This window comes from Pelophylax lessonae (genome assembly GCF_965119305.1).
Source record: "Pelophylax lessonae genome assembly, chromosome: 6".
Classification (NCBI taxonomy): Eukaryota; Metazoa; Chordata; class Amphibia; order Anura; family Ranidae; genus Pelophylax; species Pelophylax lessonae.
Window position 1 is genome coordinate 289,869,968 of NC_138773.1, and position 27,526 is coordinate 289,897,493.

Here is a 27,526-nt window from a genome sequence, read left to right on the forward strand (position 1 = left end):
TCAGGCCTTTGAGGACAACTACCACCTGAATTCCAGAGGTACAACAATACACTTCTACCACTGGCTGTATGTGCTATTGCACCTTCCCAGGCATAGGAAAATGGCAGGAATTTTACAATAGAGGACATTTGTGTCTGTAAACACCCATGTGCATGACCACTAAATAATTTGTTGCAATGTTCAGCAACAGAATTTCAAGACCTATAGCAGTTCATTTTTCTGACCATGTTTCATGTTACATCCATGTTTAGAGTCTAACATGAAACATGGTCACATTCTCCAGCCCCACTCCCTCAAACTACCTACAACTTCTCTAAACCGTGGGGTGCTTCTCCTTGTAGCAATCTGTTGATTTTCTGATTTATCAGGGTTGTGCATGACTCCGCTCGCACAGGTGAAAAGGCTGACTGCTGACAGAACAAGACAAGGCCACAAGAGCTGCCTGTTTTGGGGAACCCATCAGGGGGCGCTCTGTTCAGACAGACGGATGTTTTGCATGTTTTATGCCATGAACTTGCTGTAAAAGCCCTCCTGCATTGGAACTGTTTCTTTGCTGCCTCATTAAATAAAAGTGTAGGACAAACCTGCGTAGACCATTCCCAGGTGTCCCTGTCTCATGCATGGTTATCAATGACAAAAAAAGCTTATATATGCAAAAAGGGAATTGGAAATTAGCATGATTACCCATGTAAGTATAGACAACCATAGCTGTATACAGAAAACAAAGTGAGAGGATTGTGATCTGACTCCTCGTGGATACATACAAACACAAATATAAAATTCTGAAAATGTCTTCCTCAGAGACTTAAATGGAAAATAAAAAACCAACATGTCAAGGCAAGATAAAGACAAACATATCAAAAAAAGTATCAGAAGGGGATATCAAAAAAGAAATATCCAGTTTTGATTCTTTTTGATATGTTTGATATGTTTGTTTTTATCTTTTTACCTTGATATGTTGGTCTTTATTCCTTTTCCATTTAAGTCTCCGAGGAAGCAGTTTTTTGAATATTTGTGTTTGCTGCTATGTATCCACAAGGAGTCAAATCGTTCTTCTCCAGCTTTGTTTTCTGTATATACAGTAGATTCTGGTTACTTGTATACACTAATTCTGGTAATCATGCTTTTTTCCAGGTCCTGCTTTTGCATTGGTAGACTTTCTTGGAACATTGTTGTAAATGTGATTCTTGTCTGAAGAAAGGTTAGCTTCAGTTGGAAACTGTTGCAAATTTTTGGAAACAAGTCTGTGAAGCTTTGCAACTTTCTTTAGGGTAAAACTAAAAGTATCTTTTTTTTATTTTTTTATTTTGCAGAGAGTAAGAGTCGGTTCACACTGATCCGAGACGACTAATTCAGTCGCCCGTGCACCGCGAGATTTCGGCGCGGCTTGCAACGACTTCACATAATGGAAGTCAATGCAAGTCGCTCCGACTTTGCAAAAAAAAGGTGCAGGAATCTTTTTCTAAGTCGGAGCGACTTGAGTCGCTCCTATTAAAATGGTTCCCATTGCACAGCACTTGTCAGGTGACAGTCTGAGCGGGGACCTTTAACCACTTTACCACCGGAGGATTTTGCTGTCTTACGTCTGGGCCACTTTTTGCGATTCGGCACTGTGTGACTTTAACTGACAATTGCGCGGTCATGCGACGCCGTACCCAAACAAAATGTATGTCCTTTTTTTCTTACAAAAAGAGCTTTCTTTTGGTGGTATTTGATCACCTGTGCGATTTTTACTTTTTGCGCTATAAACAAAAAAAGAGCGTAATTTTTTTTAAAAAATAACAATATTTTTCACATTTTTTTATATGAAATTCCCCCCTAAAAAAATGTAAAAATCAAAATTTTTTAAAATTTTTGGCAAATTTGTTTTCTGCTACCTATGTTTGGTAAAAAAATCGCAATAAGCGTATTTTGATTGGTTTGCGCAAAAGTTATTGCGTTTGCTAACTAAGGGAAAGATTTATGTCATTTTTGGTGGTTTTTTTTAACGAGTAATGGCGGCGATCTGCGATTTTTTTTGCGGGACTGCGACATTGCGGCGGACGGATCGGACCCCTGGTTGACATTTTTGACACTTTTGGGGGTACCAGTGACATTACTACAGTAATCAGTGCTATAAATATGCACTGTTACTGTAAAAATGACACTGGCAGGGAAGGGGTTAATTTTTATTGGTGATCAAGGGGTTAATGTATGCCTGGTGCTTACTGATGTGTGTGGGGGGAGGGGACTATGTGACACAAGGACAGATCGCATGTTCAGCTATGCTGAACCCTGCAATCTGACCCTGCCTGTCACTTAGGAGATCCGCCCGCTTGTGTTTACACAAGCAGGCGGATCTCCACACTCAATTCCCCGACGATAGGGGAAGAGCAGCGGCGATCGCCGCCACTCCTCCCCTGGCCCGACTCCCGCTGTGACTGAATACAGCGGGAGAGATCCTCTGGCGGCGCGCGCGCGCCACCAAAAGAGGGGAATGTCGCCAGACGTTATAGAGCCACTTTGCCGCAGTACAGCTCTAGTGAGCAGTGCCGAAGTGGTTAAGCATTTATCGTGGATCATTCCTTACAGTTTGCTTTCCTACAGGAAGATCACATTATGTTCAAAATCCAGAAGATGATTTCCTTTCATTCATTTTCAGTATAAATTATACTCATCCCCATGATTCACAGCATACATCAAGAGTTGATTACAAGTGGACATCGATTGGTCAGTAATTTCACCAGGCAGTAATCTCTAAACAATTAAAGTAGTCCAAGCTGAAATTCAACTTAGAGAAAGGACAAATTGTTTATACTAACAGTGAAAAAAAAACCACACAAAATACAGCATACTTTACTTAATTCCTGGTTTGTGTTAAGGCTTGTTACTTGTAGCATTGTGACATTTATCTAGCTGGGTAATTATAAGGTTTAAATTTTGCTTGTGCCTTAGCTGCGGGAGATGCAGCCTTTCCAGCTCTAATAATCATAATACTGGACAATTTCCTCCACAATCTTGATTTGACTTCTGTGTGTGAACTGAAGAAGTATATAATTTTTGTGTAATCGTTGCTTTATGAGTATTGCAAACTTTTAATGGTCTCAAAGCCGGCAATGTAATACTAATAATTATGTACTTATATTTGGCCCGGGGATAAACCCAAATTGAAATTGTAGACTTAACTTACCTTGCAAGGTGATGCCTGCTCATTAAAGCGGGGGCTTCCAGGTTCCTATTTTTATCTTCATTTTATCTTCATGGTTTGTAGGTTTTCCCAAAGCCAGGGGACTCAGCAAATTTTCATTATACAGTAGTTTCCATGGTTGATACCTGGTCTGCTGACCCTTTTCCCTGCATATACCTATTGGCCAAGAATGAGAAATGAGAAAAAGCCTTAAGCTGCCCATACACCAGTATTATTTTATTAAAATTCTCATAGACATTTGAAAAATCTTTTTATCAGAGCATTCTTTCTTTCTATCATTTAGTCAAGTAACTTTGTTTTAAAGCTCTTAAAATGTTGCCCAAGCAGAGGTGGTTTTCTCAACTGAAATACTATATACCAGTGGTCTCTGGGACCCCCTTCATCCATACCTTCCACACCCCCTACCCTGCTGCACATTTCATTTGTAGGATTTCAGGAACTTTCTTCCATACTCTCCTTCACCACCCCCAGCAGGACCATTGCTAGACTATTTTACGCCCTAGGCAAGACCAGCTACTTGCCCCCCCCCCAAAAAAAATTAAAAAAGAAATAAATAAAGGCTCCAAATGCAGCCTATACAGGGATGCTTTCCCACCTCCCTGTCAACGTTAGCTCTGTATGCAGACTGCTTGGGGAGTCGGATACCTCTTCTTCATGGATTGGCTGACGTTTGCAGGAGACGACTCTGTAGCTAACATCATCCAGTCCTGCAGTGGTATTCGGAACGTCGGCGCAGTGTGTGGGGAACAGCAATCATCAAAAATTTTAGGGTCCCCTACACAGCTTTAGACTTGGACCCCCGGGCCTGACCCCCTTACATCAGAGTTTACCCCTTACATTAGGGTCCCAAAAGTCCCCCCCTTACATCAAGGTCCCCAGACTTATCCCCTTCCTTAATCAGGGTCCCAAGAGTCTCCTCTCCTTAAAATGTGGGTCCCCAGAGTCCCCCCTTAAATCAGGGTCCCCAGAGTTCACCCTTACAACAGAGACCCCACTTTCATTATGATCCCCAAAATCCTTACTTACATTAGGATCCCAAAGTCTCCACTTACATCAGGGTCCCCTTAGCTCCCCTTACATAAGGGTCCCCATAGCCCTCCCTTACATCAAGGTCCCCATAGCTCCCCTTACATCAGGGTCCCCATAGCCCTCACTTACATCAGGGTCCCCATAGCCCTCCTTTACATCAGGGTCCCCATAGCCCTCCCTTACATCAGGGTCCCCATAGCCCTCCCTTACATCAGGGTCCCCAGAGCATTCACCTTTTAAACATGGTATACTTGTTTAGGATGTAACATGTTTAACAGTACTCCCACCCCCAAGCAAAGACCTGTGAATCAACTACCTCAATCACGTCAAGTCCTGTCTGCCACCGCAGAGTATGCAGGAGCCTGACTTTGGCATTTTAAACTATCGTAGAGAATTCAGAAAAAATAATTGATTTATATCCCAGAAGGTTAGGGGTACCAACTTCATCATTGCTAAAGATATAAATATTCAGTAAAAATGTCTTGGACTATAGAACTTGTAAATAACTGAGTGCACATAAAGCTACGTTTTTCTCTTGCTCATTGAGGGAAACGGGAATTCTTAGGAATTCTGAGACTGTTGGGTATGCTGCCATTTACAGGAGAAATGGACACTGGCAACAATGGGGGGGGGGGGGGGTAGTTAGTAAAGGATAACTTATTCACTACCAGCATGCCTCAGTTTTTTTTTGCTAGTGTCTTGAAAATGAAGGAGTTTCCTTCCGCTCTTCTGTTCTTGGTTTTACTGCGATTTTAATGCAATTTTGCCATGGTTTTTTGTGCTTATAGTGTGTTTTTCATAGGTCATGTAACTCAAACACTCGCATCAAAAATGTAACACTGATGTCGTGTTATTGATGCGTTCTTGCTGCGTTTTCAATGCATTTCAACGGGGAGGTGCGTTATTAATGCAATTTTTTTAACTGACCAAAAAAGAAACAAGCAGGATTTTTAACATACCAAAAGTGCAACGGACCAGTTTGAAGACCTACATAGAATTTAAAGTGATTATTTTTTCTTCAGCTTTTCTTGCGCTAAAGGTGCCAGTAATGGCAGAGAATACATTCATATTCATTTAAATTCATGATATTGAAAAGTTAAATTTAATACAATTGTATATAAAAATATATATTTTGTTAAATACTGTCATTTTCGGTCTTTGACCAAGTGCATCCTGTATTTTTGGTTTCGGCACCAAAATTTACATTTGGTGTACCTCTATTTACCCCCTGGCCATGGTTGCATCCTAGGCAGCAGTGCGCCCTAGGCGGCTGCCTAGTTCGCCTTGTGGTAGCACCAGCCCTGATCCCCAGGATGGCTCTCTAGGCTGATCCACCTAACATTATACCCTGTACTTTGTTTACCTTGTTCCATTCGTTTCCTGTCATATTGCATGCTAGAGGTATATTCAGCTTCTTTTATTTAGTTTTCTAGCAACTGGTCCTTTGCTACTCCCACATGGCAACATACCATTGGTCTATGCAACCACCATGCATGGGACTTGGCAATTGCTGATTTGGCTTTGCTTCCCTATATGTTGAAAAAAAAAAAAGAAAGTATACAAAAAAAAAAATAATTGCTCAGACTTGCTATTTGAATGAAACCCCAGATATATTAAATGGTTTCATTACAATACAGTATAAATGATGTTTCCCCAAACAAAAATTACACTCACTGTTAGGATTTCTCTATTCAAAAAAACATTTTTCCACCCTGATTCTTTGAATTTTCTTTTTTTTTTTTTCTTTTTAATTTTCTTATCACTACATTTGAAAACAATCTTTGATTTGACCCCACTAACCAAAAGAAAATTTTAGAACCAATGAAACTAACCATCTATTTAGGGAACATTTAAACAAAATTCTACTGGTGTATGGTTAGCTTTTCTGGCCAATGAGAAAGGTTGGGGAGGGATTAGAGGTCAGATTACCTACCAAAGCTGTAGTCAGTATTTGTTTATGCTGCTCTTAGGGGCGTTTTTTACTACCTCTAAATGCCCCTGCATGGTAGACTATGTGTCTCTGTATAGAGAGAGTTTAGAGGCAGGGGTATTTAGAGGAAGAAAAAAAAAAAACACTGCCAGCACTTCCAGGAGCAGCGGCATTTTGGCAAAAAAAAAAACACTTGAGATGCCTAGGCGCATTTAAGTGTGTCTAAATGTGAACTAACATTAGGAGTGTCTAGCGCTTGAGCACTAATTCATTTCAATGGCCAGAATAAATTATTATTATTATTCTGAGCACATTTATAAGCATCAAGCACTTTTTCCTCCAAAACGCTGCTGCCAGGAGGAAAGGCATCTAGCAGAGATGTCCAAAGCGTCCTCTGTGCATGAGGCCTTGGGCTGTAAAGATATATCAAAAATATGAACTAGTATTTTTGAGAATCCTACTCTATAAACCTTGGGCCATCTTACAAGCCAAAGGAAGCTCACCAGATCACTTATGAAAATAGAAATCTAAGCAAACTAACAAAATATTCATTATAGATTTGAACTACTTTACAAAACAAACTTTTCTGCTCCTTCAGTCCTGTGTTTCACACACCTCTCACTACAGCTGAACAGTAGATCCTGGTCTAGGGCCTGCCCCAGCCTATGATTTAAGAGGGAAGAATTACCAACATGGCAAACTTGTGTCTGAGATGGGAAACACCACCTCAGTGGTCAATGGTTCTACCCAATTGCAAAAACCCTAATCCTGCAACACAGGCATGGTCAATAGGAGGACCTTCTTCCCCCAGGACAGCCTCTACAGTCCATAGCCTGGCTTCCTCTGGCTCTCTCTACACAGACTGTGCACTTACCAGTTTGATTTTAGCTTTAATCCAAAGCAATCAAATCTAAAGGAATAACAACCTGGCAAGGGTTCTAACACTTCTTTACTCTATCCAACATTTTTTAGATACACTCTTAAACTATTTGCACTTGTATTTACATGTTATTTCATTTTCCTTTTACACATTTGTCCAGTTTCTACGTGTGCATCCACGGAGTTTCGCTGCACAGATGGGAGCTGCATCACAAAATCCGCCCAATGTAACCAGATGATTGACTGCTCAGATGCTTCCGACGAAAAGAACTGCAGTAAGAAACTCATTTGAAAATGTTCACACTTGGGCTGTGTCTGCATGGATAGTTGGTAAACTGTTGTGCATTGTTACTCAGATGATGTGGGTGTTCAGACATGAAATGATCAACCTGCCCTATACTTCTGCTAGGATTCCTTGTCTGCCTTTTTTTGTATCCACAAAATTGTCAATCTTCTATAATTACAGTGATGCAGAAACTGGAATCTTGATCCTTGAGCTGTAGATATATAACTATAGATAGCATGTTCTCCAACCAGGGGGGTCTGGAAATCTATGGCCTCAGAGGAGGGGGCAAACACAAGCCACTAGCCATTTCAGAAGAAGGACAGATTTCTGTGGGTTAAAGAATATGTACCATGCACATTGTGGCAGATTGAGATAGACCCACATTGATTGCTGTGCATGGTGAAAGACTGGTTTTCCTAAAGTACGTGGTTTATTGTGACATCCTTTTTCACATCATCTAGTACCGGCTTCCTTTGTGGCTCTTGACATTTAGTCATGTGACATTTCACAGTTTCAGTGGAAGTTGGTGCTGGAAGACTTCCCTAGTGCCAAAAGCTGTAGTTGCAGGTCTAAACGGGGAGCCAGTAGGTAAAGAATGTACCTAGCACATGCCACTGACTTAATTACACCATTCAATTGATATTTGAATGGTAAATGATCTCCATTTAGGGCCACCATTTCGACATATCTTATGAGTACTGATGGGGGGCATTTGCCCCGTCCTCCCTTCTTTTTGACATAACATTTTTTTTTCCCTTTGCCAGCATTTAGGTTTCAGACAGAGTTTGTCTTTAGTTGTTCCAACATCTTGTAATTTTTCAGAAATGATGTCATGTTATCTCCTATTGAGGCAATCCATACAAGGTGATATGTAGCTAAGATATTGACACAAGCAAAATGCTCCTCATTAATGTCATTGTGTCCACAAGCTCCCTTTGCAAAAAAAACATCCAGATCACAAGACCAAAGTAGAAGGAAATAAAGATTTCAGTGGTCAGAGGGGAAAAAACTCTGCCCACATCACTGTTGGATATAGGAAGGCATAGGGAAAACAAAAGCACCACACCAGAGATCAATGTGTTCTGGTGCTAAAACCTTCCTTTTTTTATCAGGGCAAAAAAAAATAATAATAATAAAAACAGTGTATATGTAAATTATTAAAAAAAATAAAATAGACAGAAAAATATCATAGAAAAAAAAATCAGGAGTGGGTATTAACACCTGCAGATGATATAGAAATATCATTGCCTAGGAAACAAAATTCAGTTAGGCAAAATTTGAAAGCCCTTGGTTTTTCAACAACACAAGCAATTTGGGTATATTCTGGGGCACCAGTGCTGCAAGGCGGAACGCTATAAAGCAGTTTTGTTACACCCAAAATTTACACTGTATGTTACATTTTACTGAAACCAAATACAACCCAGCCAATTAGCAATGTGTGCAACCCATGGCTCAATTAGGCTTCATTATCAGAACATTCATGATTAATACTTTTATTGATTTATCACCTTTGATTGATATATGATTTAAGTCACTTTGGCGCAGCAATATTGAAAATAAGTCTTTATTTTATATTCACTGGTGTAATGTGTTAACACTGATTGCTTGCTGCCTTGAATATATATATTTCGTCTTGATCATTGTGGTTTTGCGCTGATTATTACACGCTTTTTGGTTTCATTATCAGAACAACCTACTCAATAAAGTGTTCATAATTTTTTGACTTGCAAGTGTAGTCAGATGAGGGAAAACTTCAAACAAGCTCAATAGCTCTGGTCTGATGCAGTGGCTCCCAAACAGCAAGGCTTCCCTTGATGGGCACACAACACTAGCTTAAATCATAGAAATGCAGAAGGGAGCGCCAGACCAAAAGCAAATAAAAAAGACTTAAAATGACAGCAGTGGGAGCCAATTGCGCTGCTGTCTTAGCCAATGAGAAGGGGAGTCCCGGGCAGCTGGGACACTCCATCGCTGGATAAAGATGGACTTAGTATTAGGGGGGCTGCTGCAGACAGAAGTTTTTTTTTATCTTAATGCAGAGTATACATTAGGATAAAAAAAAAAAAAAAACCTTCTGCCTTTATAATCCCTTTATCCAGTTCTGGACCTTTAAGGATTTGCCCCCTTAATGACAAGGCCATTTTTTGTGATTTGGCACTGTGATACTTTAACAGAAAATTGCACAGCCGTGTGACACTGTACCCAAATAAAATTGATGTCTTTTTTTCCCCACAAATAGAGCTTTATTATGGTGGTATTTGATCACCTGTGAGATTTTTAGTTTTTGTGCTATAAACAAAAAAGAGCGAAAATTCTGAAAAAAAAAAAAGAATATTTTTCACTTTCTTCTATATAACATTACCCCCCCCCCCCAAAAAAAAAAAAAAAATATAAATCAATTTTTTTCATCCAATTTGTATTCTGCTCCATATTTTTGGTAAAAAAAAGTTATTGCATCTACAAACTAGGGGCAAGATTTATATCATTTTTATTTATTTTTTTACTAGTAATGGTGGTCATCTGTGGTTTTTAGCGGGACTTTGACATTGCGGTGGACAGATCGGACCCCTAACTGACCTTTTTGACACTTTTGGGGGGACCAGTGATATTACTACAGTAAGCAATGCTAAAAATATGCACTGTTACTGTACTAATGACACTGTCAGGGAAGGGGTTAACCTAGTGGGTGATCAAAGGGTTAAATGTAAGCCTAGGGGAGTGTTTACTAACTGTGGGGGGATGGGCTTGTGAAATGACCATAGAGACCTGTGATCCTATATAGAAGGGTCACAGGCACTCTGGGATCATTTCAGAGAGAAGAACGGTCAGCTGCGTTTACAACAGCTGAAGGTTCTTCTCTCTCAGCAGGGAGCGATCATGGGTGGCCGGCGGCCCCATACATCTGCATCCCAGTTGCCTAGTGGGGGCAGGAGCACACCGGCGGGGGCAGGGGCACACCGGTGGCGGCGCACGCTTGCCCCCCAGCACCACGCACGCGACCGAAAGTAAAACTAGATTGGTTCGCGCAGCCGAGCCAGCCTGCCGAAGTACGACTGCAATGGGAGGTCGGCAAGTGGTTAAATGTGTTGGCTGTTTTTTTATTACTTTTTGATCAACAAATAAAAATCATGGACTTTTTGTTCGATTTTGGTGTGGCGCTTCTTTTTGTATTTCCATGGCTTGATCAGCCCATGAATGGCACCGGCATTGTGTATGTAACCAGTACACTTTAAATTAAAGTGAGACTTTTAAATAAAGGTAAATATGTTTCTTTTCATGTGCAGACAATACAGACTGTGCTTATTATTATAAGCTTGGAGTGAAAAAGAGCGGATTTATACCCTGCAATTCCACCTCGCTCTGCATCCTGCCAGAATGGATATGTGATGGCTCAAACGACTGTGGGGACTATTCGGATGAATTAAAATGCCCAGGTAATTTCCAGAGCGTGTCTCTCCTGATGTCTGCTCTGTAATGTCATAATATTGGAGAGCCATAAACTTACTGGATGGAGCTGCTTACAGAATTAACAGACATTGCATGGAAGGCTGCCATAGTCGGAGAAAATAAAATTGTTGTAATTGTTTTTTCCATTTCTGCAACATTTTTTTGTCAGGGTAATGGAAATTAATAAACTTACAATGCCCTGGAATATAATGCATGCTATTTGGCATTAGGCTCACATTATTATTTCCAAGAAGATCCTATATATGGGAACATTTTACAGCAATAAGTAAAAATTGGGCACGTGAAACACCCACAATGCTCCTTCTAGGAGAAAGGTATGTGCCTAGACTTTTGGTCATACAAAGTGGCAGAGCTGAGGTCTGTGAATTTTGGGAACTAAAAGCCCAACGACCTTAGTTCTCAGTGGTACACTTTTGGTGCTGCCAGTAAGCCATTGTTAAACAGTGTCCAATAATGTCCATGATCTCAAACATATTCCCAACACACCCATAACGTGGATCAAAGCATCATTTCCTCTTAACTGCCTCCTTCCCCAGATGCACATACAGTAACTTCCTTTCATTTGACCACTGGGAACGAAAAAAAAAATGTCCATGATCTCAAACATATTCCCAACACACCCATAACGTGGATCAAAGCAACATTTCCTCTTAACTGCCTCCTTCCCCAGATGCACATACAGTAACTTCCTTTCATTTGACCACTGGGAACGAAAATAGAAATCTGAAGAGCAGTCATGACACCTCACCCTAAAATGAAGGAAATCTTCAACTTTATCTCAAATGTCCCTTGATTGCACATTCTAGCCACATTTTGTGTTTAGCCTACAAGGATATCTAATCCCAATTACAAAAATATTGTAGCCAACCAGTCCTTGTGGCTACGTTAGTGGTTCCTTAGGTGTGTTCAGTGTATTACGTCTGTGCGTGTGTACAAATAGCTGCACATAGCTATGTACAGCCACCTTTATCTCTTTATATTTGTAGCAGGATTCCCAGCCGTTTTGCTGGATATGGGTCCCCCTGGGCCACCGGGTGCAACAAAAGTACCCTTGTGCATATTTCTCCAAGTGTGAGCGCCAAGACAATGGCCAGTCCAGTATCTTTGGGTTTTTTAGGTTTATTTGAGAACTTGGATGGGAGAAGGGAATGAGCGGGATACTCTTTGGCTCAACTATACACAATTTTCTAGGGACAACTGAAAATGCTTCTTGGCGCTGACTTGGCGCTGGCTAAATGCCGACAACGCCAGTTGACGCTGGTTAACGCTGGCTTGCTGCCTGTTAACTCCAAACTGACCTTGGACTGCTTTCTCAATTAAAGAAGTCCTTTCTTTAGCTCCCTAAGCACTCCTTGCTGAAGTATCTACATATGCTGCTGCGCTGCTAAACACTTCAGGGCCCACACCAGCACCCTCTTTCTCTCACTTATCTTCAGGGCTTCAACGCTGGCACCCCCTTTCTCTAATCCTTCTCCTCAGGTTAGCTGGCTCCTGGATCCCCTTGACATTCTGGAGTGATCCCCTCTCCTAGGCAGACCTCTGGGCAGTCCCAAGTATTCATGATACTGTTTTCCCCGAAACTTCTGTCCAGCAGCTCCACTCGGTCCACAGCACTCTGGATCCCTCTCTGCAGCCCAGCTCAACCTTCATCCTCTAGGCCCAAGACACTCTCACTTGCACTGACAGGAGGAAAGACAGCCGTCACCCTCCTCCTGGGACTCTGCTTCCCGCCACTCTGCGTCATGTGCTCCCCTTAGACTTATACCCTCTCCCAGGATGCTTTGCGGCAGATTCTGCACTCTGAGATGGATACAAGCCTTGGTGTGCTATTGGTCATATAAAATGCCCCAAAAAAACACCTGAAAAACTCCCCAAAAAAAACCCCGCCTGAAAACAATATGCTCAGGTGTGAATAGAGCCTAAGCTTTAGCCTAAACTCTAATACTAAATCATGCCAAAAAATTCAACAATTATAATTTATGGTGACAAAAGCACACCATACAACAATGAGACCCTACAGAAAATTAGATCTCAACCCAAAATTAAACAAACTGATTTGCATGGGCAGCATTTTATTCCTTTGCAAGGAAGCAATCATTTTATTTGTTCATGTGTCTTACTTATGGTGAGGCATGACTTTTAAAGAAGGGTCCAAATGAATAATAACTAAAATTGTTTTTTATTTGCAAGGGTTTTTAACAAATCTTGTAAAGCTTTTATTTTCTTTTGTAGCAAAAGGCAAATACCAATGTGAAGAGAATTACTTTGCGTGTCGCAGTGGGAGGTGCATCTTGAATACATGGGTTTGTGATGGTCAGAAGGACTGTGACGATGGTACAGATGAGATACACTGTGGTGAGTTAGGTTTTGTGTTGTTTAAAGCAAAAGTAAAGTATCCTATTTTATTTTTTCATTTAACCTGGTAAAGTTGAGAGTTACAAAAAGCATGTGCATGCACACTTGCAAACATACGTGACCTTTAGCTTTAGGTCTCTTGCACACTGCTGCAGACAGCTTTTTTTTTTAACTGATCTAAAATGCAGCCCATTCTTTTCAATATACCTGTACACACAGGTAGGTAAATTAGTGCTAAATATTGATCTGTAAATTAAAAAAAAAAAAAAAACCTGAAATCTGAGTTGCCAGTCAGTAATTTTGTGCATGTGTATTTGCAAATACTCGCAAATACGTGCAAGTGATATTCAGCCCATCTTCACATTTTGTTCTGTCAGGAATGTCTAATGCCCATACATCAGTACAGCATGCAGGAGGCCTTATATACACTATATTTTATATTATACATTTGCCATCCTGCAGAGTCTAACATTATTTCTCCTTAATATTATAATAAAAGGAGGCACTACCATCTGAAGAAAGTGATGCAATCATTCCAATGCAGGGAATTCTTTATGCCAGGACCCAGTCACAAGTGCGACCTTTGCGACCCTGGCACTTCCCCCACATTTGTCACCAGTTTTTTTATTTTTGTTATTTTATTTTTTATTGTTTTTTTTTTTACCATTTTATGTCATTTTATTTTTTTATTTTATTTATGTATTATTTTTTTTTACAACTTCAATTTTATTATTATTTACAAAATGTTTTTTTAGGACCCCCATTGGGGGCTTAATTGAAATATCAGTGGTCTAAACAGACCTATGGTGTTTCACCTTGAAGACAGAGAAAAGAGATATAGGACACAGCCCTCAATTTCCATCTTTTTAGCCTCTACTGCACAGTATGAATGAACAGGAATAGCTCTGTCCAGAGCTTCCTGTTCATTTACTATGCTTCAGTCATGAATGAACACAACGAGTGATCGGTACTGATCAATGACTCTATCTGTTCTGTAGTAGAAGCTGAATAGGAGGGGCGGCGGGGGCGGCATATAGAGGAACTAATCCCCTCCATTTTCCTCCTGCAGCCACTGAATGCCTGTGGGAGGAAGAAGAGGAGAAGCAGGCTTTCCACAGTTGCAGGGGTAAAATGTAGGACATTGGTTCCTCTGTATGCCGCCCCCGCTGTTTATCCTGTCCAGGTGTACAGGGGAGCTTCACAGGCACCCTGGAGCATGTGGCTGGGTTGCAATTGCGACCCCAGTGACACCTGTATTTACACCCCTGGGAATTATCCTGAGGGCCATTCAAATTTGTACATTGTGGTAATACAATTGTTTAGTGTCATTTTAAGGAGTAGAGTGTGTTTGCTTTGTTGGATTAACTTTTTCTGTGCAAAGTGAATTTTCACTTAGCTTATTGGAAAAGGGGAAGCCATGATGACTTTATTCATCCAATCATGTGCAAGCAAAAATTCTGTTGCACATGATTGGGTATTCTTCACGTCAGTTCACCTCCTTCACCAAGCTAAGTGATAGTTCACTTTGCAAAATACCCACACTCTACTCTTTTTTTTAAATCAACTCCAATATGCATGCACTATTTTTACCCTGGAAATTACCCCCCCCCCCCCACCTCCTCATCCCTCCCATTGTCTGCCATGTTCCAGGAATCCTTCCCTGGGCAAACGGCTTAAGCTGTGTTCATGGTAAATCTTTTTCCACTGACTCATATATTACTGCAGAGAATATTCATTTAGAAATTGAGAGCATGATGAAAAGGTGAAAGCATTCTAAGATGAAGGTTGTTCTCAATTATTTGATTTGAAGTAGAGTGATTATATTAATGAGCATGGTGTCACCCTATATTGACAGAAATTAAATGGTAAATGTTTCCCATTAGGTACCTCCTGTTCCTGGAGTCAGTTTGCCTGCTCTAAAGACAAGTGTATATCCAAACAGTGGATGTGCGATGGCGAGGATGATTGCGGTGACGGCTCTGATGAAAGTGATGCCATATGTGGTATGTAAATTTGTCAGTATTTTATCTTTAAGTCTAAAATGAACTTGTTCCTTATTATGTTAACTGTCTCTAGTTCTATACTGTCATACACAACCGTTAAGTAGTCTAGAACAGGGGGACCTTGAACTATGGCCCAAAGGCCACATCTGACCCTCTACAATATTTTACTTGGCCCGCAGCAATGCTGATGTATTGGGGGCTTCTTATGTAAAGGTGGCCTCTGATGTGATGGGGGCTTCTAATGTTAAAGTGGTAATCTGATGTGCAGGGGGGGGGCTCTGATGTGGACACTGTACACTAGGCATTAGGCGGGACAATAGTCAGGTCCAGTCAGGAATCATGGCAGGTGGCAAGCAAGAAAGAAGTCAAGCCCAGGCATGGATCTTGTCAGGCAGCAAACAAGAAAGTAGTCAGATCCAGGTAGGGACCAGAGCCATTTAAGAGAGTAGTCAATCCAGATTGGCAATGGTGGGGCAATCTCATAGGTAGGTATTATAGCTCTTTAGTCTGGTGATAAAATACAGCACTAGCTGCTTTGAATTGGCTTGCATTTAAATACCCTTTTGGTCAGAGGACATGCCCGGTGTTCATTCAGGGAACGATGAAAGTCCTGCCAGGGATTCTAAATGTACCAATGGAAGTCTTGACAAGGATTTCTGTGAGTACCATTGGAGGTCCTGGCAGGGATTCTGGGAGTACAATTGGAAGTCCTGGTAGGGATTCTTAACGTACCATTGGAAGTCCTGACAAGGATTCTGTGAGTACCACTAGATGTCCTGGTAGGGATTCTGTGAGTACTATTGGAAGTCCTTGGCAGGGGTACTATAAGTACCAGGGGAAGTTCACTGACACCTATTGGAAGTCCTGGTAGGAATTCCAGAAGTTTTGTCAAGAATTCTGAGAGTACCGTAATGGTGGGAGTTCTGCTTACTATGCAGATATTTATCACCTCCTAATGTTTCATTGTGACAGGAAGTAGGCAACCCCTCCTTTCCCCCCAATGGGGACATAGACAATAAAAATCTAACAGGGAGTCTAACATCTAACAAAAAAGTTTGGGCAATAAACCTTTTTTTAATTGGCATATCATTGGGAATAACAAGAATTTGTGCAAGAAATAAACAAAAAAAAAAAAAAAATGAACCCCGCTTAGATCTGCCATATACTGTATACTATACTAACCTTTACTGGTGCCTTTTTTATGTCATATCAGGATCTGTGACCTGTGCTAGTGACATGTTCAGCTGCCCCGGATCTCATGCCTGCGTCCCTCTTCATTGGCTTTGTGATGGTGAAAGAGACTGTCCAAGTGGCAGTGACGAATTGTCCACTGCAGGCTGCGGTAAGTGATGTCTTGGGATATAAACTATGTTTTAGATCTTATGACATAAATTATTTTTACATTAGGCTGTAATAACCTTAATTGAATGGTAGTCTGGTGTATCAAAGTGATGTCAGGGACCAGATCACATAAATCTGATTGAGGTGTCTTTTATCTTTAAAGAAAGGGAACTTGTATTGTTAACCCGAGTGACAAGAGATCAGAGGGATAATTGTAGAAGAAGAGATGCTGTTTGATGCCATAGACAGTATTTGTAATAGGATGTCCTTTATGTTTAATTGATGGTAAAAGTGGAATGTATTAAAACTGATACTTAGGTGTTTTCACGGCTAAAATTAGGTCCTAATTTCTGAAGGACTTGGTTGTTTAAGATATTAACCAATCTTCTTATGTTTTATGTAAAATTAATTCTGGGGTAGCAGAACATGACAGGTATAGGGTGTGGGCAGGTCAGTACCTGTTAAAAGAGAAATTTTGCCAAAGCTTCTTTGGCCGTACTTTTCCTGTGGGTCCCAGAATCAGCCAACAGAGGGCTAAAGCCATCACAGAGCTCCAGCCAGCTCTGAAAGGATCAGGATCATATTTTCGGCTGAAAGGATCAGGACCATATTTTCGGCTGAAAGGATCAGGACCATATTTTCGGGAGCTGGCTTCTGCTCTCAGTGCTCAGCTAAGATCCAAATCTAGCTGAGAATGCCCTCTCCTCAGTCCTGCAATCCAATGATCACTGGAGGGCAGAGAAGAGAGAGGTGACTGAAAGTCACCAATCTCTGCTCAGAGCTGTATAAGAACTGAGCGATCAGCAGTCATGTGACTGCTCAGTTCTCTGGCTTAGAGCTGGCGAAGGACAGCTGCAACATCACACTGATGTTGCAGCATGGAGGTGAATATGGATGTTTTTTTTTTTTCCAACAATCCCAAATTTCTCCATTAAAGGCAAAAATATTGTGCAATTTGCAAGTGCTGTTGCTCCAGAATTTAAGAAATGAGGCAAAGTTTCACTGTACAATAAATACCCAATACAAGCAAGGGGAAAAAAAACAGCAATTGCACATTATTGGATGATGGAAGTCAGCAGAACTTTACCACTCTTACTAAGCTCTGGAGCAACTGCATAGTCTATTTGCCTTTAGTAAATCAACCTAAGACTCCTAGGGCTGCTACAGCAGTTGCAGCATGCTTAAATTCATGTGTTGGAATGCATATTGAAGCTAAAACTGCAATTGGCCTGCTTTTCCTGCGATGGATCTCAATAGGATCTGCTGTCTTCAAAGAAACTCAAAGCAGGTCAAACAGAGCCTCAGAATGGTAATCCACACTACAACATTAAAGTAAATAGAAAAGTGTAAAATTATCCTTGCAGTTAAATGCACGCTTTGTCTAGGAGGATTAAAATAAGCACAATACTTACCTGATTCTACGCTCCCTGGACCCTTTTCTCTGCTCTCGGATGCTCCCAGAATGTGGAAGGCCCCCTGCTGTCCTCGCGTACAATACAGGTACTGTACATGATGATGTTTGGGAGCTGTGACGAGATCGGGCGCGTTCAGGGTGATGTGGCCATAGGCCGTGACTGGCCGAGCTGCAGTTTTGGGTGACTAGTCATATAGAGAGAAGGGAGCCCGAGGGAGCAACAAATGGGGTTGCTGCCCACAATTCTTTTACTGCTTGAACCTTTAGCTTGGTCTCGGTTTTTTCAGCCGACTTTCATGTCACAGTGATCCAGGTGGCCGTTGAGCCCTCTTATCACTTTTACACTACATTGAGCCACCTACCCCCCACCGGTGAAGCCCTCGGTGTTTCTTTTCCTGGGCTCTCCCGTCCCTCCGGGGTGCCTGGTAAATAGTTTCAGGATGCTGAGCAACAGGAGATCTTCCATTACCATCTCTGTGATGTATGAACCTGGAAGTGACAAGGATTTTGTCACTTATGACTTCCAACCTGTCATTCCCCCGCTACTGTAGCTGAAGAAGCAGCTAATTAAAGCGGAGTTCCACCCTAAAATTATACTTACCTCCATCTTCTTGCCCGGGGTCACCTGAAAAACAAATGGATAATGACAATTTTTTTTTTTTTTACTTACCTGGTATAGAAGAAAATATACTAACCTTACTTCCTCTTCCTCCCCTCTGCGGCCACGGCGATTCGTCACTTCCTGACTGGCAATGATTCCTGGGAGCTGAACGTCATCGGCCCCAGGAATCAATGCGCCTGCACCGGCCCCGACGTCAGTTCCGGTGCAGGCGCCATCATACCTTGCTAAAAAGCTTCTGGGGATGCCCAGAAGCTGTGCAGGGATGACGCTGCGGCACCGGAAGTGATGGCGGGGCCGGTGCAGTGCATCGTGGGACCGAAGAAGACGGAAGAGGGCACAGAAGAGGATCGCGCTGGCTTCAAGCTGCCCACACCTGAGATGGCAGCGCTGGACAATACATTTTCAAGGTAAGTATTTCTTCTAAAAGGTAAGTGCAACCCGGGACAGATCAGAGGCTAGCCATTGTGGAATGCACTAGCCCTGACTGTCCCGAGGGTATTTTTATTAAAAAAAAATGTTCCCAGGGTGGAACTCCGCTTTAAACACAAGCAGTGCTTGATTAACTGCAGTGGAGGGCAGGGGAACATTTTGGGTTTCACAAACCCCTGATGTCTTCATAAATACCACTTCTCACCGGCCCATTGCTATCACATAAGAGCCTTGGGGAAAAAATAAATAAAACAAAAATAAAAACGGTGATAGTGACACACAAGTGAGGTACTGGCACAAACGTAAGTGAAAGCGATAATTCTATGGTCATAATTCACAGTTAACTCTGTAGAGGTTTAAAGCTTCACCCATTAGGAATTTTGAGTACAATAGTTTATGGCTATTTCATGGGCATGTGTAGATTTAAGGGTTAACATTTTGGGAATCCCTTTACTCAGTGCAACCCTATATTTTATATTTTACCAACTAGGAAGTATATTGTGTCTGTGTGCACTTAGATTCATTTTAGTGCATTATTTACTGAAAATGTGTGTTTGATAAACAGTTGCGCAAATATAGTGTGACATTATAAAGTGCAATTTCCCACATTTATTTCTCCAGGACCTCTACTTTCAGAAAACATATAGATGTTTGAGGGGTTAAAGTAATTTTCTAGCAAAAAAAAGCAGATGTTTACATCTGTGTTCAATTAAAAAATTGCCTAAAAAAAAGGGGTTAAATGAAGGATCCTTGGTCACGCTTGTATCAGCTAGTTTCTTTTCTCCTAGATTATTCAGATGCTATTTTCCTCATGGGACTTATTGATAAAGGTCGCCAAAGTAATTTCTTTTATTTGAGCTTTCCTTTAACAAGTAGCCAACACTCTTGCAGTTGCTGCGCTCTCCAGTCTGTCTGGCGCTCACGGTCTTCATACAGCCATTTCTATGTCCTCAGTCCGTCACATGTTTGAGTGACGGCCTGTGAAATGGCACTTTGTTCAGGGGGATGTGTAATCCAGGAGCACCTTCACGCCTGCACCCTGCTGCCATAATGAAATGAAACACACTTGACTTGAGATGTGAAACGCGTGTGCCCGTCTGCAGATTAATCTCAGGCTGAATGTCCCCGTATGAGCAGCTTGCTATGTGCTTACACTCTCTAACTGGCTTGGCAGTCACAGTCTAGTTTTATTTAAACCAATCTTCTGCAGAGAGGCGATAGAAAATAACCTAATTCTACAAGCAGATGTGGAGAACAAATGATTATAGAGGATTAAAGTCAGGTTGGCCCAGGAGAAGTCAGACCTATCCACAGCTGGCCTTCATAATGCAGTGTTCTGCCAGGCAGATTACAGCTAAACTCCAGGCAGATAAAAAAGACAAGTTAATGCAGCTTTGTAACTATTAATACATCATATTATGATATATATATATGTATATATATATTAGGGATTGACCAATTATCGGCAAAGCCGATTATCGGAGGGCCGATATTGACTTTTGCCGATATATCTGTATCGGCCGCGGAGCTGGCCGATATAACCGATATTCCAAATATTGCTCATGTAGGGGAAAATTATGTCACATAGCATAATTCTGTTTACAAATGTTATTGAATATGCCACTCACAAATACAATGTACAAATTAAAGATATAAGCAATTCCACATTAGCAGATCTGCTGGCAGATCGGTATCTCTCACCCACTTGCCATAAGTGATACCCGGGTGATACCACACCGTTCGGCATCCACTCAATACTGCTCTGTCTCTCACTTGCTCCCTCTCCCACCCACCCGATACCGATCCATCTCTCACCACTTGCCTTAAGTGACACCCAAGTAATACAGCTCTGTCCGGCATACGATCTTGGAGGTCACATGCATATATATATATATATATATATATATATATATATATATATATATAGTATAACACATTATAACACACTATAACAGGCACTGATATTAGAAAGAAGGCCTGGCTCCCAGTCTCCTCTCTAACTCATCCCAAAGGTGTTCTATCAGGTTGAGGTCAGGACTCTGTGCAGGCCAGTCAAGTTCCTCCCCCCCAAATTCGCTCATCCATGTCTTTATGGACCTTGCTTTGTGCACTGGTCAAAATCATTTGGTGGAGGGGGATTATGGTGTGGGGTTGTTTTTCAGGTGTTGGGCTTGGCCCCTTAGTTTCAACAAAGCAAACTCTTAAGGTGTCAGCATACAAAGACATTTTGGACAATTTTTTGCTCCCAACTTTGTGGGAACAGTTTGGAGATGACCCCCTTCCTGTTCCAACATGACTGCGCACCAGTGCACAAAGCAAGGTCCATAAAGACATGGATGAGCGAGTTTGGGGTGGAGGAACTTGCTGGCCTGCACCTAAACCTGATAGAACACCTTTGGGATGAATTTGAGAGGAGACTGTGAGCCAGGCCTTCTCATCCAACATCAGTGCCTGGCCATTTCTCCCATCATTATTTCTCCCATCAGTTCATCCCTCAGCCTGGGTTCACACTACTACAAACATCACGTGTCATAAAACAGCGCATTGCTGTGCAGATCACATGTGTTGTCTGTGCGATGCAAATTGTTTGGCTGAACTTGCACCCCATTCGCACACAAATGGTGCAGGAACCTTTCTTTTTTTACCCGCGCTGGAATCGGATCACATGAGTGTTCACACCCATGCAATCCAATTCCTGTCCAAATCCACAGTTCGCACTGCGATCTGTGAATGATCTGGGGGGGGGTCATCCACTTTGTATTGACACCCTCAGAGGTTCGCAGAGGGCAGTGTGAACTGTCTGCGGGGGGAAATGCGATGCTGGCTCCTGCATCGTAGTAGTGGGAACCCAGGCTCACACTTATTACCTTTTGTTCCACAAATCCCTCCTTATTCGATTGTAAGCTCCCAGGAGCAGGGCCCTCCTAACCCTCTTGTATTGAATTGTTTTGCTGCTTTATTGTCTCCCTTTATATTGTATAGTGATGTGTAAACTGTTGGCGCTTTATAAATCCTCCTGAATAATAATAATAATAATAATAATAATAATAATACCTATTCAGTGCATTAGCTATTTTTTGTATATATTTGTAGCACTACTCCCTTGGGAGCTTCTGAATACGGGTTTCCCTGGGTTACCATAAGTGCCGGTTCACATTTATGCGATCACAGAGATCGCATGTAATTCGGAGCGCACTGCTCCTAAAATGACATGCAATCTCTGTGCGGTGCATATTCAGCCATACAGTTTGTATGGCTGAATTTGCACTGCGATCGCTCTAAAACATGCACAGGACCCTTTTTTGGTCCGCAGCAGAATCGGATCGCACGGTGGTTCACACTAGTGTGATCCGATTCTGTGCAAACTTTCAGATCGAACTGCGATATGCGATCTGATCTGGGTGGCGTCGTTAACTTTTACTTTCAAAGATTTTTATTAAGTTTTAACAAAACAAAATCCATCAACAGATAACAGCATTTACAGGTAACTTAGAGAAAGCTTCACCATACAAGTTATGACCTGTGGAGTAAAAAAATGTCAGCCATAAACTACAATGCAGATAAAGCGGCTCCTATGGAGGAAGAGCAACGTGAGTAAAAGTAGAACATCATGCAGTCGGGGGGGGGGGGAGACCCCCTGACCCCCAGGCAACCCCAATGGGATCACAATCTGTCGCCCGGAGAGCCAGGAAAGACCCCACCCGAATAAGTGATCAGCAGCAGACTGAGGGAGTTCAGAATGCAAAATAGTGAAGCCGGTCCGGGTGAGAGTCAGGACCGCTTAGGTCATTTGCTAAGGTCTCTGGTGAGGAGCATAAATCAGGAGGGCAGTAATATCTGTGCTCCGATGAGAAGCATAAGTAGTATTTTCAGAAAAAGGGTCCTTGTAGAGGGGAGACCGTAGGTCGTTAACTTTTAATTGATACCCCCAGAGTATCGTATATGGCAGTGTGAACTGCCAGGGGTGCGGATGCGGGAACGCGCTGTAAATTCGCAGCGTTCCCGCATCGCAGAAATGGGAACCGGCACTTAGCGACAGCATACCAGTTCAGCATTTTCCCAAGTGTCTTAGCTCAGTCAGGAAACAGTCCAGTAGCTTTTGTGTTTTTATTAAGAACTTAGATGGGAGAAGGGAATGAGTGGGATACTCCAACTTGTAACTATGCACAATAGGCTGGGACAACTGAATAATGCTGAGTATTGCTGAGTAACGCTGAGGTGCCGCTAGGCCGCTGCTTCACCTTGACATTAGCAGTGAAGTAGTAGTAGGTGAACTGTCTGAGGTAAACTGGACTGTACTGCAGAATAATCTTCAGGGCCCTTCCTGGCACCCCCTTGTGTTCCTATTCTTCAGGGTCAACTACACGGCAATGTGGTCAATCCCAGGTTTGCATTGCAGGAATGCCCTCCCACTGGGACTGCCTTAATACCTGATTTGTCACTGGCTGTGTTTCCTCCACTGTCCAACAAGCTCCCTCATTGGATGCAGTGGGGACACTCCCTCAGACCCAGTGAATCGCACTTGGAAACATGAGACAGGCAAACTAATAGATCAGGCTCCCCTGATAAGCAGCAGGAGCAATAGATGCTTTTACCTAGCAACTACCTAACTAGGAGGGTGTTACATAAACATTAATTTAGGTGTAGTCCCCTCCCTGTGACAATTAATGCATGGTTGAGATTGGTGCAAATTGTTCCAAGGGATTACTTTTATTATTCTGACTTGAATGTTAACCACTTGCCGACCGCTGTCAGTATATTTACTGCGGCAGTCAGCTGCTCCTGGGCAAACCAACGTAGTACTACGTCACTCGACCATGAGCCTGTCCGCCGGCCACTCGCGATCTCCCGCTGGAGAGGGAGAAAGGCAGGCGGCTGATGTAAACAAAGCCGCCTGTCATTCTCCCTGGTGTAATTGCAGAGACTATACGATCCTGCTATGTAAGATTGTATGTCTCTGTGGTTACATCACTAGCCACGCCCCCCCACAGTTAGAATCACGCCCCTAGGGATACATTTAACCCACTGATCACCAATAAAGTTAACGCCTTCCCTGCCAGTGTCATTTTGACAGTAACAGTGCAAATTTATAGCACTGATTACTGTAGTAATGTCACTGGTACCCCCAAAAGTGTAAAAAATGCCAGTCAAGGGTCCGATCTGTCCACCGCAATGTCGCATTTCGCAAAAAAAATCGCAGATCGCCGCCATTACTAGTTAAAAAAAAACAATAAAAATGACATAAATCTTTCCCTTAGTTAGTAAACGCAATAACTTTTGCGCAAACCAATCAAAATACGCTTATTGCTATTTTTTTTTTTACCAAAAATATGTAGCAGAAAACAAATTGGCCTAAAATGTTAAAAAATTTAGATTTTTACTTTTTTTTGGGGGGGGAATTTCATATAAAAAAATGTGAAAAATATTGTTATTTTTTCAAAATTGTCCCTCTATTTTTGTTTATATATTTTTGTTTTGTATAAAAATCGCACAGGTGATCAAATACCACCAAAGGAAAGCTCTGTTTGTGGGGGAAAATTACATTAATTTCGTTTGGGTACAGCGTTGCACGACCGCGCAATTGTCCGTTAAATTCACGCAGTGCCGAATCGCAAAATAGGGCCTGGTCTTTGAGCAGCCAAATCCTCCGGGGCTTAAGTGGTTAAGGTTATATATTTGTAAATATTCTTGTTTTTCTATTGTGCGCTTTGTTTGGCGGAATGACTTTTTTTTTTTGTGGAGCTCCGGGTAATCTCAGTTTAAGTGCAGTCAACTAATGACATCTTGCCCGGTGCTAAGTACACATTACGTTAGTCTTTTAGAGGCAATTCTAGATTGTTCTAAAGCTTTTGTCAGTCTGTACTGAACTCTGCTTTGTTACCATTTGTCTATGAAAATATACGGAGAGCAATATGTTACCTGTACAGTAAAAATGGTATTAAAAATAAAAGTAAACATTTATTCTATTGCAGCTTACCAGTTCTTAGATATGATGGCTGCATTCATATTCATTTTAAGGCTTTCTTTCCTTTGTTTTCACCTGATGATCTGGCCAATAAGTCTGCTGTCTTTCAATAGAACAAACTCTCCTTAGAATATATCAGTTAAAGAGGTTGTAAACCTCCGATTTTTTTTTTTTTTAAACGAACACCTGAAAGAAAAACACACAATGAGCTAGTATGCATTGCATACTAGCTCATTTTGAAATACTTACCTAAGAACAAAGCCCCCGCAGTGCCAACCGCTTACCTGTCCATGGGCGACATGTTCTGTCGCCCTTCTTTTCCGGGTTTGCGGTATCCGGCCATCTGATTGGCCGGAGCCGCGATGACATCAATCCCGCGCATGCGCGCAGGAGCTGACTGTAACGGCACCGGGCTCTGAAGGAATGGCACCAGCGGCCGTTCCTTCAGAGCGCATGCGTCAGTGCTGTCACTGGCTGCATGTAAAGTAAATATCTCCTAAATGGTGCATGTTTAGGAGATATTTACAGTACCTAGAGGTAAGCCTTAATATGGGCTTACCTATAGGTACAAGTTATAGAGGAGGGTTTACTTCCTCTTTAAGAAGGTTGAGACAAACCATTTACCACTGACAGGGGTGCTTACAATGATCAGCTTTTATCACCACTTGTCGACCAGCCACCGTATAACAGTTATATATTCCTGCGAATCTCCATACCTGTACAGCGGTTCGCGGGAGCTATCCCGTGGCCACATGCGCGACGCCGAAGTTGGGCACCTGCACCCAATTGCTAGCAGGGAAGACGAGACGCAGGGCCGGGGGCCGCGATTGCCACTGGGCACCTGCGATCGCTCCCCGTGAAGAGAAAACAGCGGTCTGCTGTTGTAAACACAGCAGACCGTTGTGCTCTCTGCTATCAACACAGAGCACCTGTGTTCCTCCTATTTAGGATCACAGGTCCCTGTGTTGATATTACAAGCTCATCCCCCTCACAGTTGGGAAACACCCCCTAGGGTTACACCTAACCCTTTCATCGCCCCTGGGTTAGCCCCTTCCCTGCCAGTGTCATTATTACAGTAACAGTGCATATTTTTAGCACTGATTACTGTAGTAATGTCACTGGTCCCCCCAAAAGTGTCAAAAATGTCAGTTAGGGGTCCGATCTGACTGCCGCAATGTCGCAGTCCGGCTAAAAATTGCAGATTGCCGCCATTACTAGTAAAATAAATAAATAAATAAAAATGACATAAATCTTTCCCCTAGTTTGTAGACGCGATAACTTTTGCACAAACCAATCAAAATACGCTTATTGGGACTATTTTTTTAACCAAAATATGTAGCAGAATATAAATTGGCCTAAAAGGATGAAAAAAATAAGATTTTTATTTATTTATTTATTTTTTGGGAATGTTATTTAGCAGAAAGTGAAAAATAAATATATTTTTTTTCAGAATTGTCACTCTTTTTTTGTTTATAGCGCAAAAAATAAAAATCACACAGATGATCAAATACCAATAAAAGAAAGCTCTATTTGTGAGAAAAAAAGGACATCAATTTTATTTGGGTACAGCGTCGCACGACCAAAAATAACGCTGTGTGGAATCGCAAAAAAATGGCCTGGTCATTAAGGGGGCAGAACTAACTGCACTCCTGTGATCCACAGGAGAAGTAAAGCCAAACGATCTCTGGCTGTACTTCCACTTTCATTTATGTAAAACCTTTATCCTAAAAGGATAAAAAACTGGAATTTGGCTTCAATTTGTTAGTGTATATAAATCCGCTTGTACATCAAACACTCCCCTACACCCAGAATGACAATGCTGCTGTCCAAAGGTGCCATCTATTTTATTTTAAATCTTTACCCCAAAAGGAAAAGATTGCTTTGTGCACTGGTGTGCAGTCATGCTGGAACAGGAAGGGGCCATCCCCAAACTGTACCCACAAAGTTGGGAGCATTAATTTGTCCAAAATGTCTTGGTATGCTGATGCCTTAAGAGTTCCCTTCATTGGAACGAAGGGGCCAAGCCCAACCCCTGAAAAACAACCCCACACCATAATCCCCCTCCACCAAATGATTTTGACCAGTGCACAAAACACGGTCCATAAAGACATGGATGAGTGAGTTTGGGGTGGAGGAACTTGACTGGCCTGCACAGAGTCCTGACCTCAACCCAATAGAACACCTTTGGGATGAATTATGGCTCGTTTCCACTGAGCTTTCTGGTACGGTTCGGTACAGTATGCTATTTATGCCGTTTCCATTATGAGTGGTACCCTAATTCCGAACAGTACTGTACCACTTTTTTGGTACCCTTTCGTTGGGGTACCAAACTCATTAGTACTGTACCAACAGGGTGGAGCTACACTCTGCAGAACTTTGATTGGTTGACAGAGAATCGTCTATCACTGCTTTCCTGCTACACCACGCCTATCATGAAAGGGAACTATTGGCAGTGGAAACGCAATGTGTACCGTTCCGAACCGTACCGTACTGAACCGAACCATACCGTACCACTCAGTGGAAATGAGGCATTAGAGCGCAGACTGCGAGCCAGGCCTTCTCGTCCAACATCAGTGCCTGACCTCACAAATGTGCTTCTGGAAGAATGATCAAACATT

General features: G+C 42.0%; 1 protein-coding gene across 6 annotated transcripts in view; it reads left to right on the plus strand.

The window, feature by feature from the left end:
* Window positions 1–27,526, plus strand: part of LRP1B (LDL receptor related protein 1B) — a 2,177,452-nt gene that overhangs the window by 1,795,934 nt on the left and 353,992 nt on the right. For 5 of the 6 annotated variants that reach the window (XM_082262163.1, XM_082262161.1, XM_082262164.1 and 2 more), the window contains exons 48-52: window positions 7,187–7,300; window positions 10,596–10,745; window positions 13,012–13,134; window positions 15,018–15,137; window positions 16,351–16,479. In XM_082262163.1, coding sequence (XP_082118289.1) covers window positions 7,187–7,300; window positions 10,596–10,745; window positions 13,012–13,134; window positions 15,018–15,137; window positions 16,351–16,479 — 636 coding nt within the window. The remainder of the gene's footprint in view (window positions 1–7,186; window positions 7,301–10,595; window positions 10,746–13,011; window positions 13,135–15,017; window positions 15,138–16,350; window positions 16,480–27,526) is intronic. The other variant, XM_082262165.1, reaches the window with a different exon arrangement.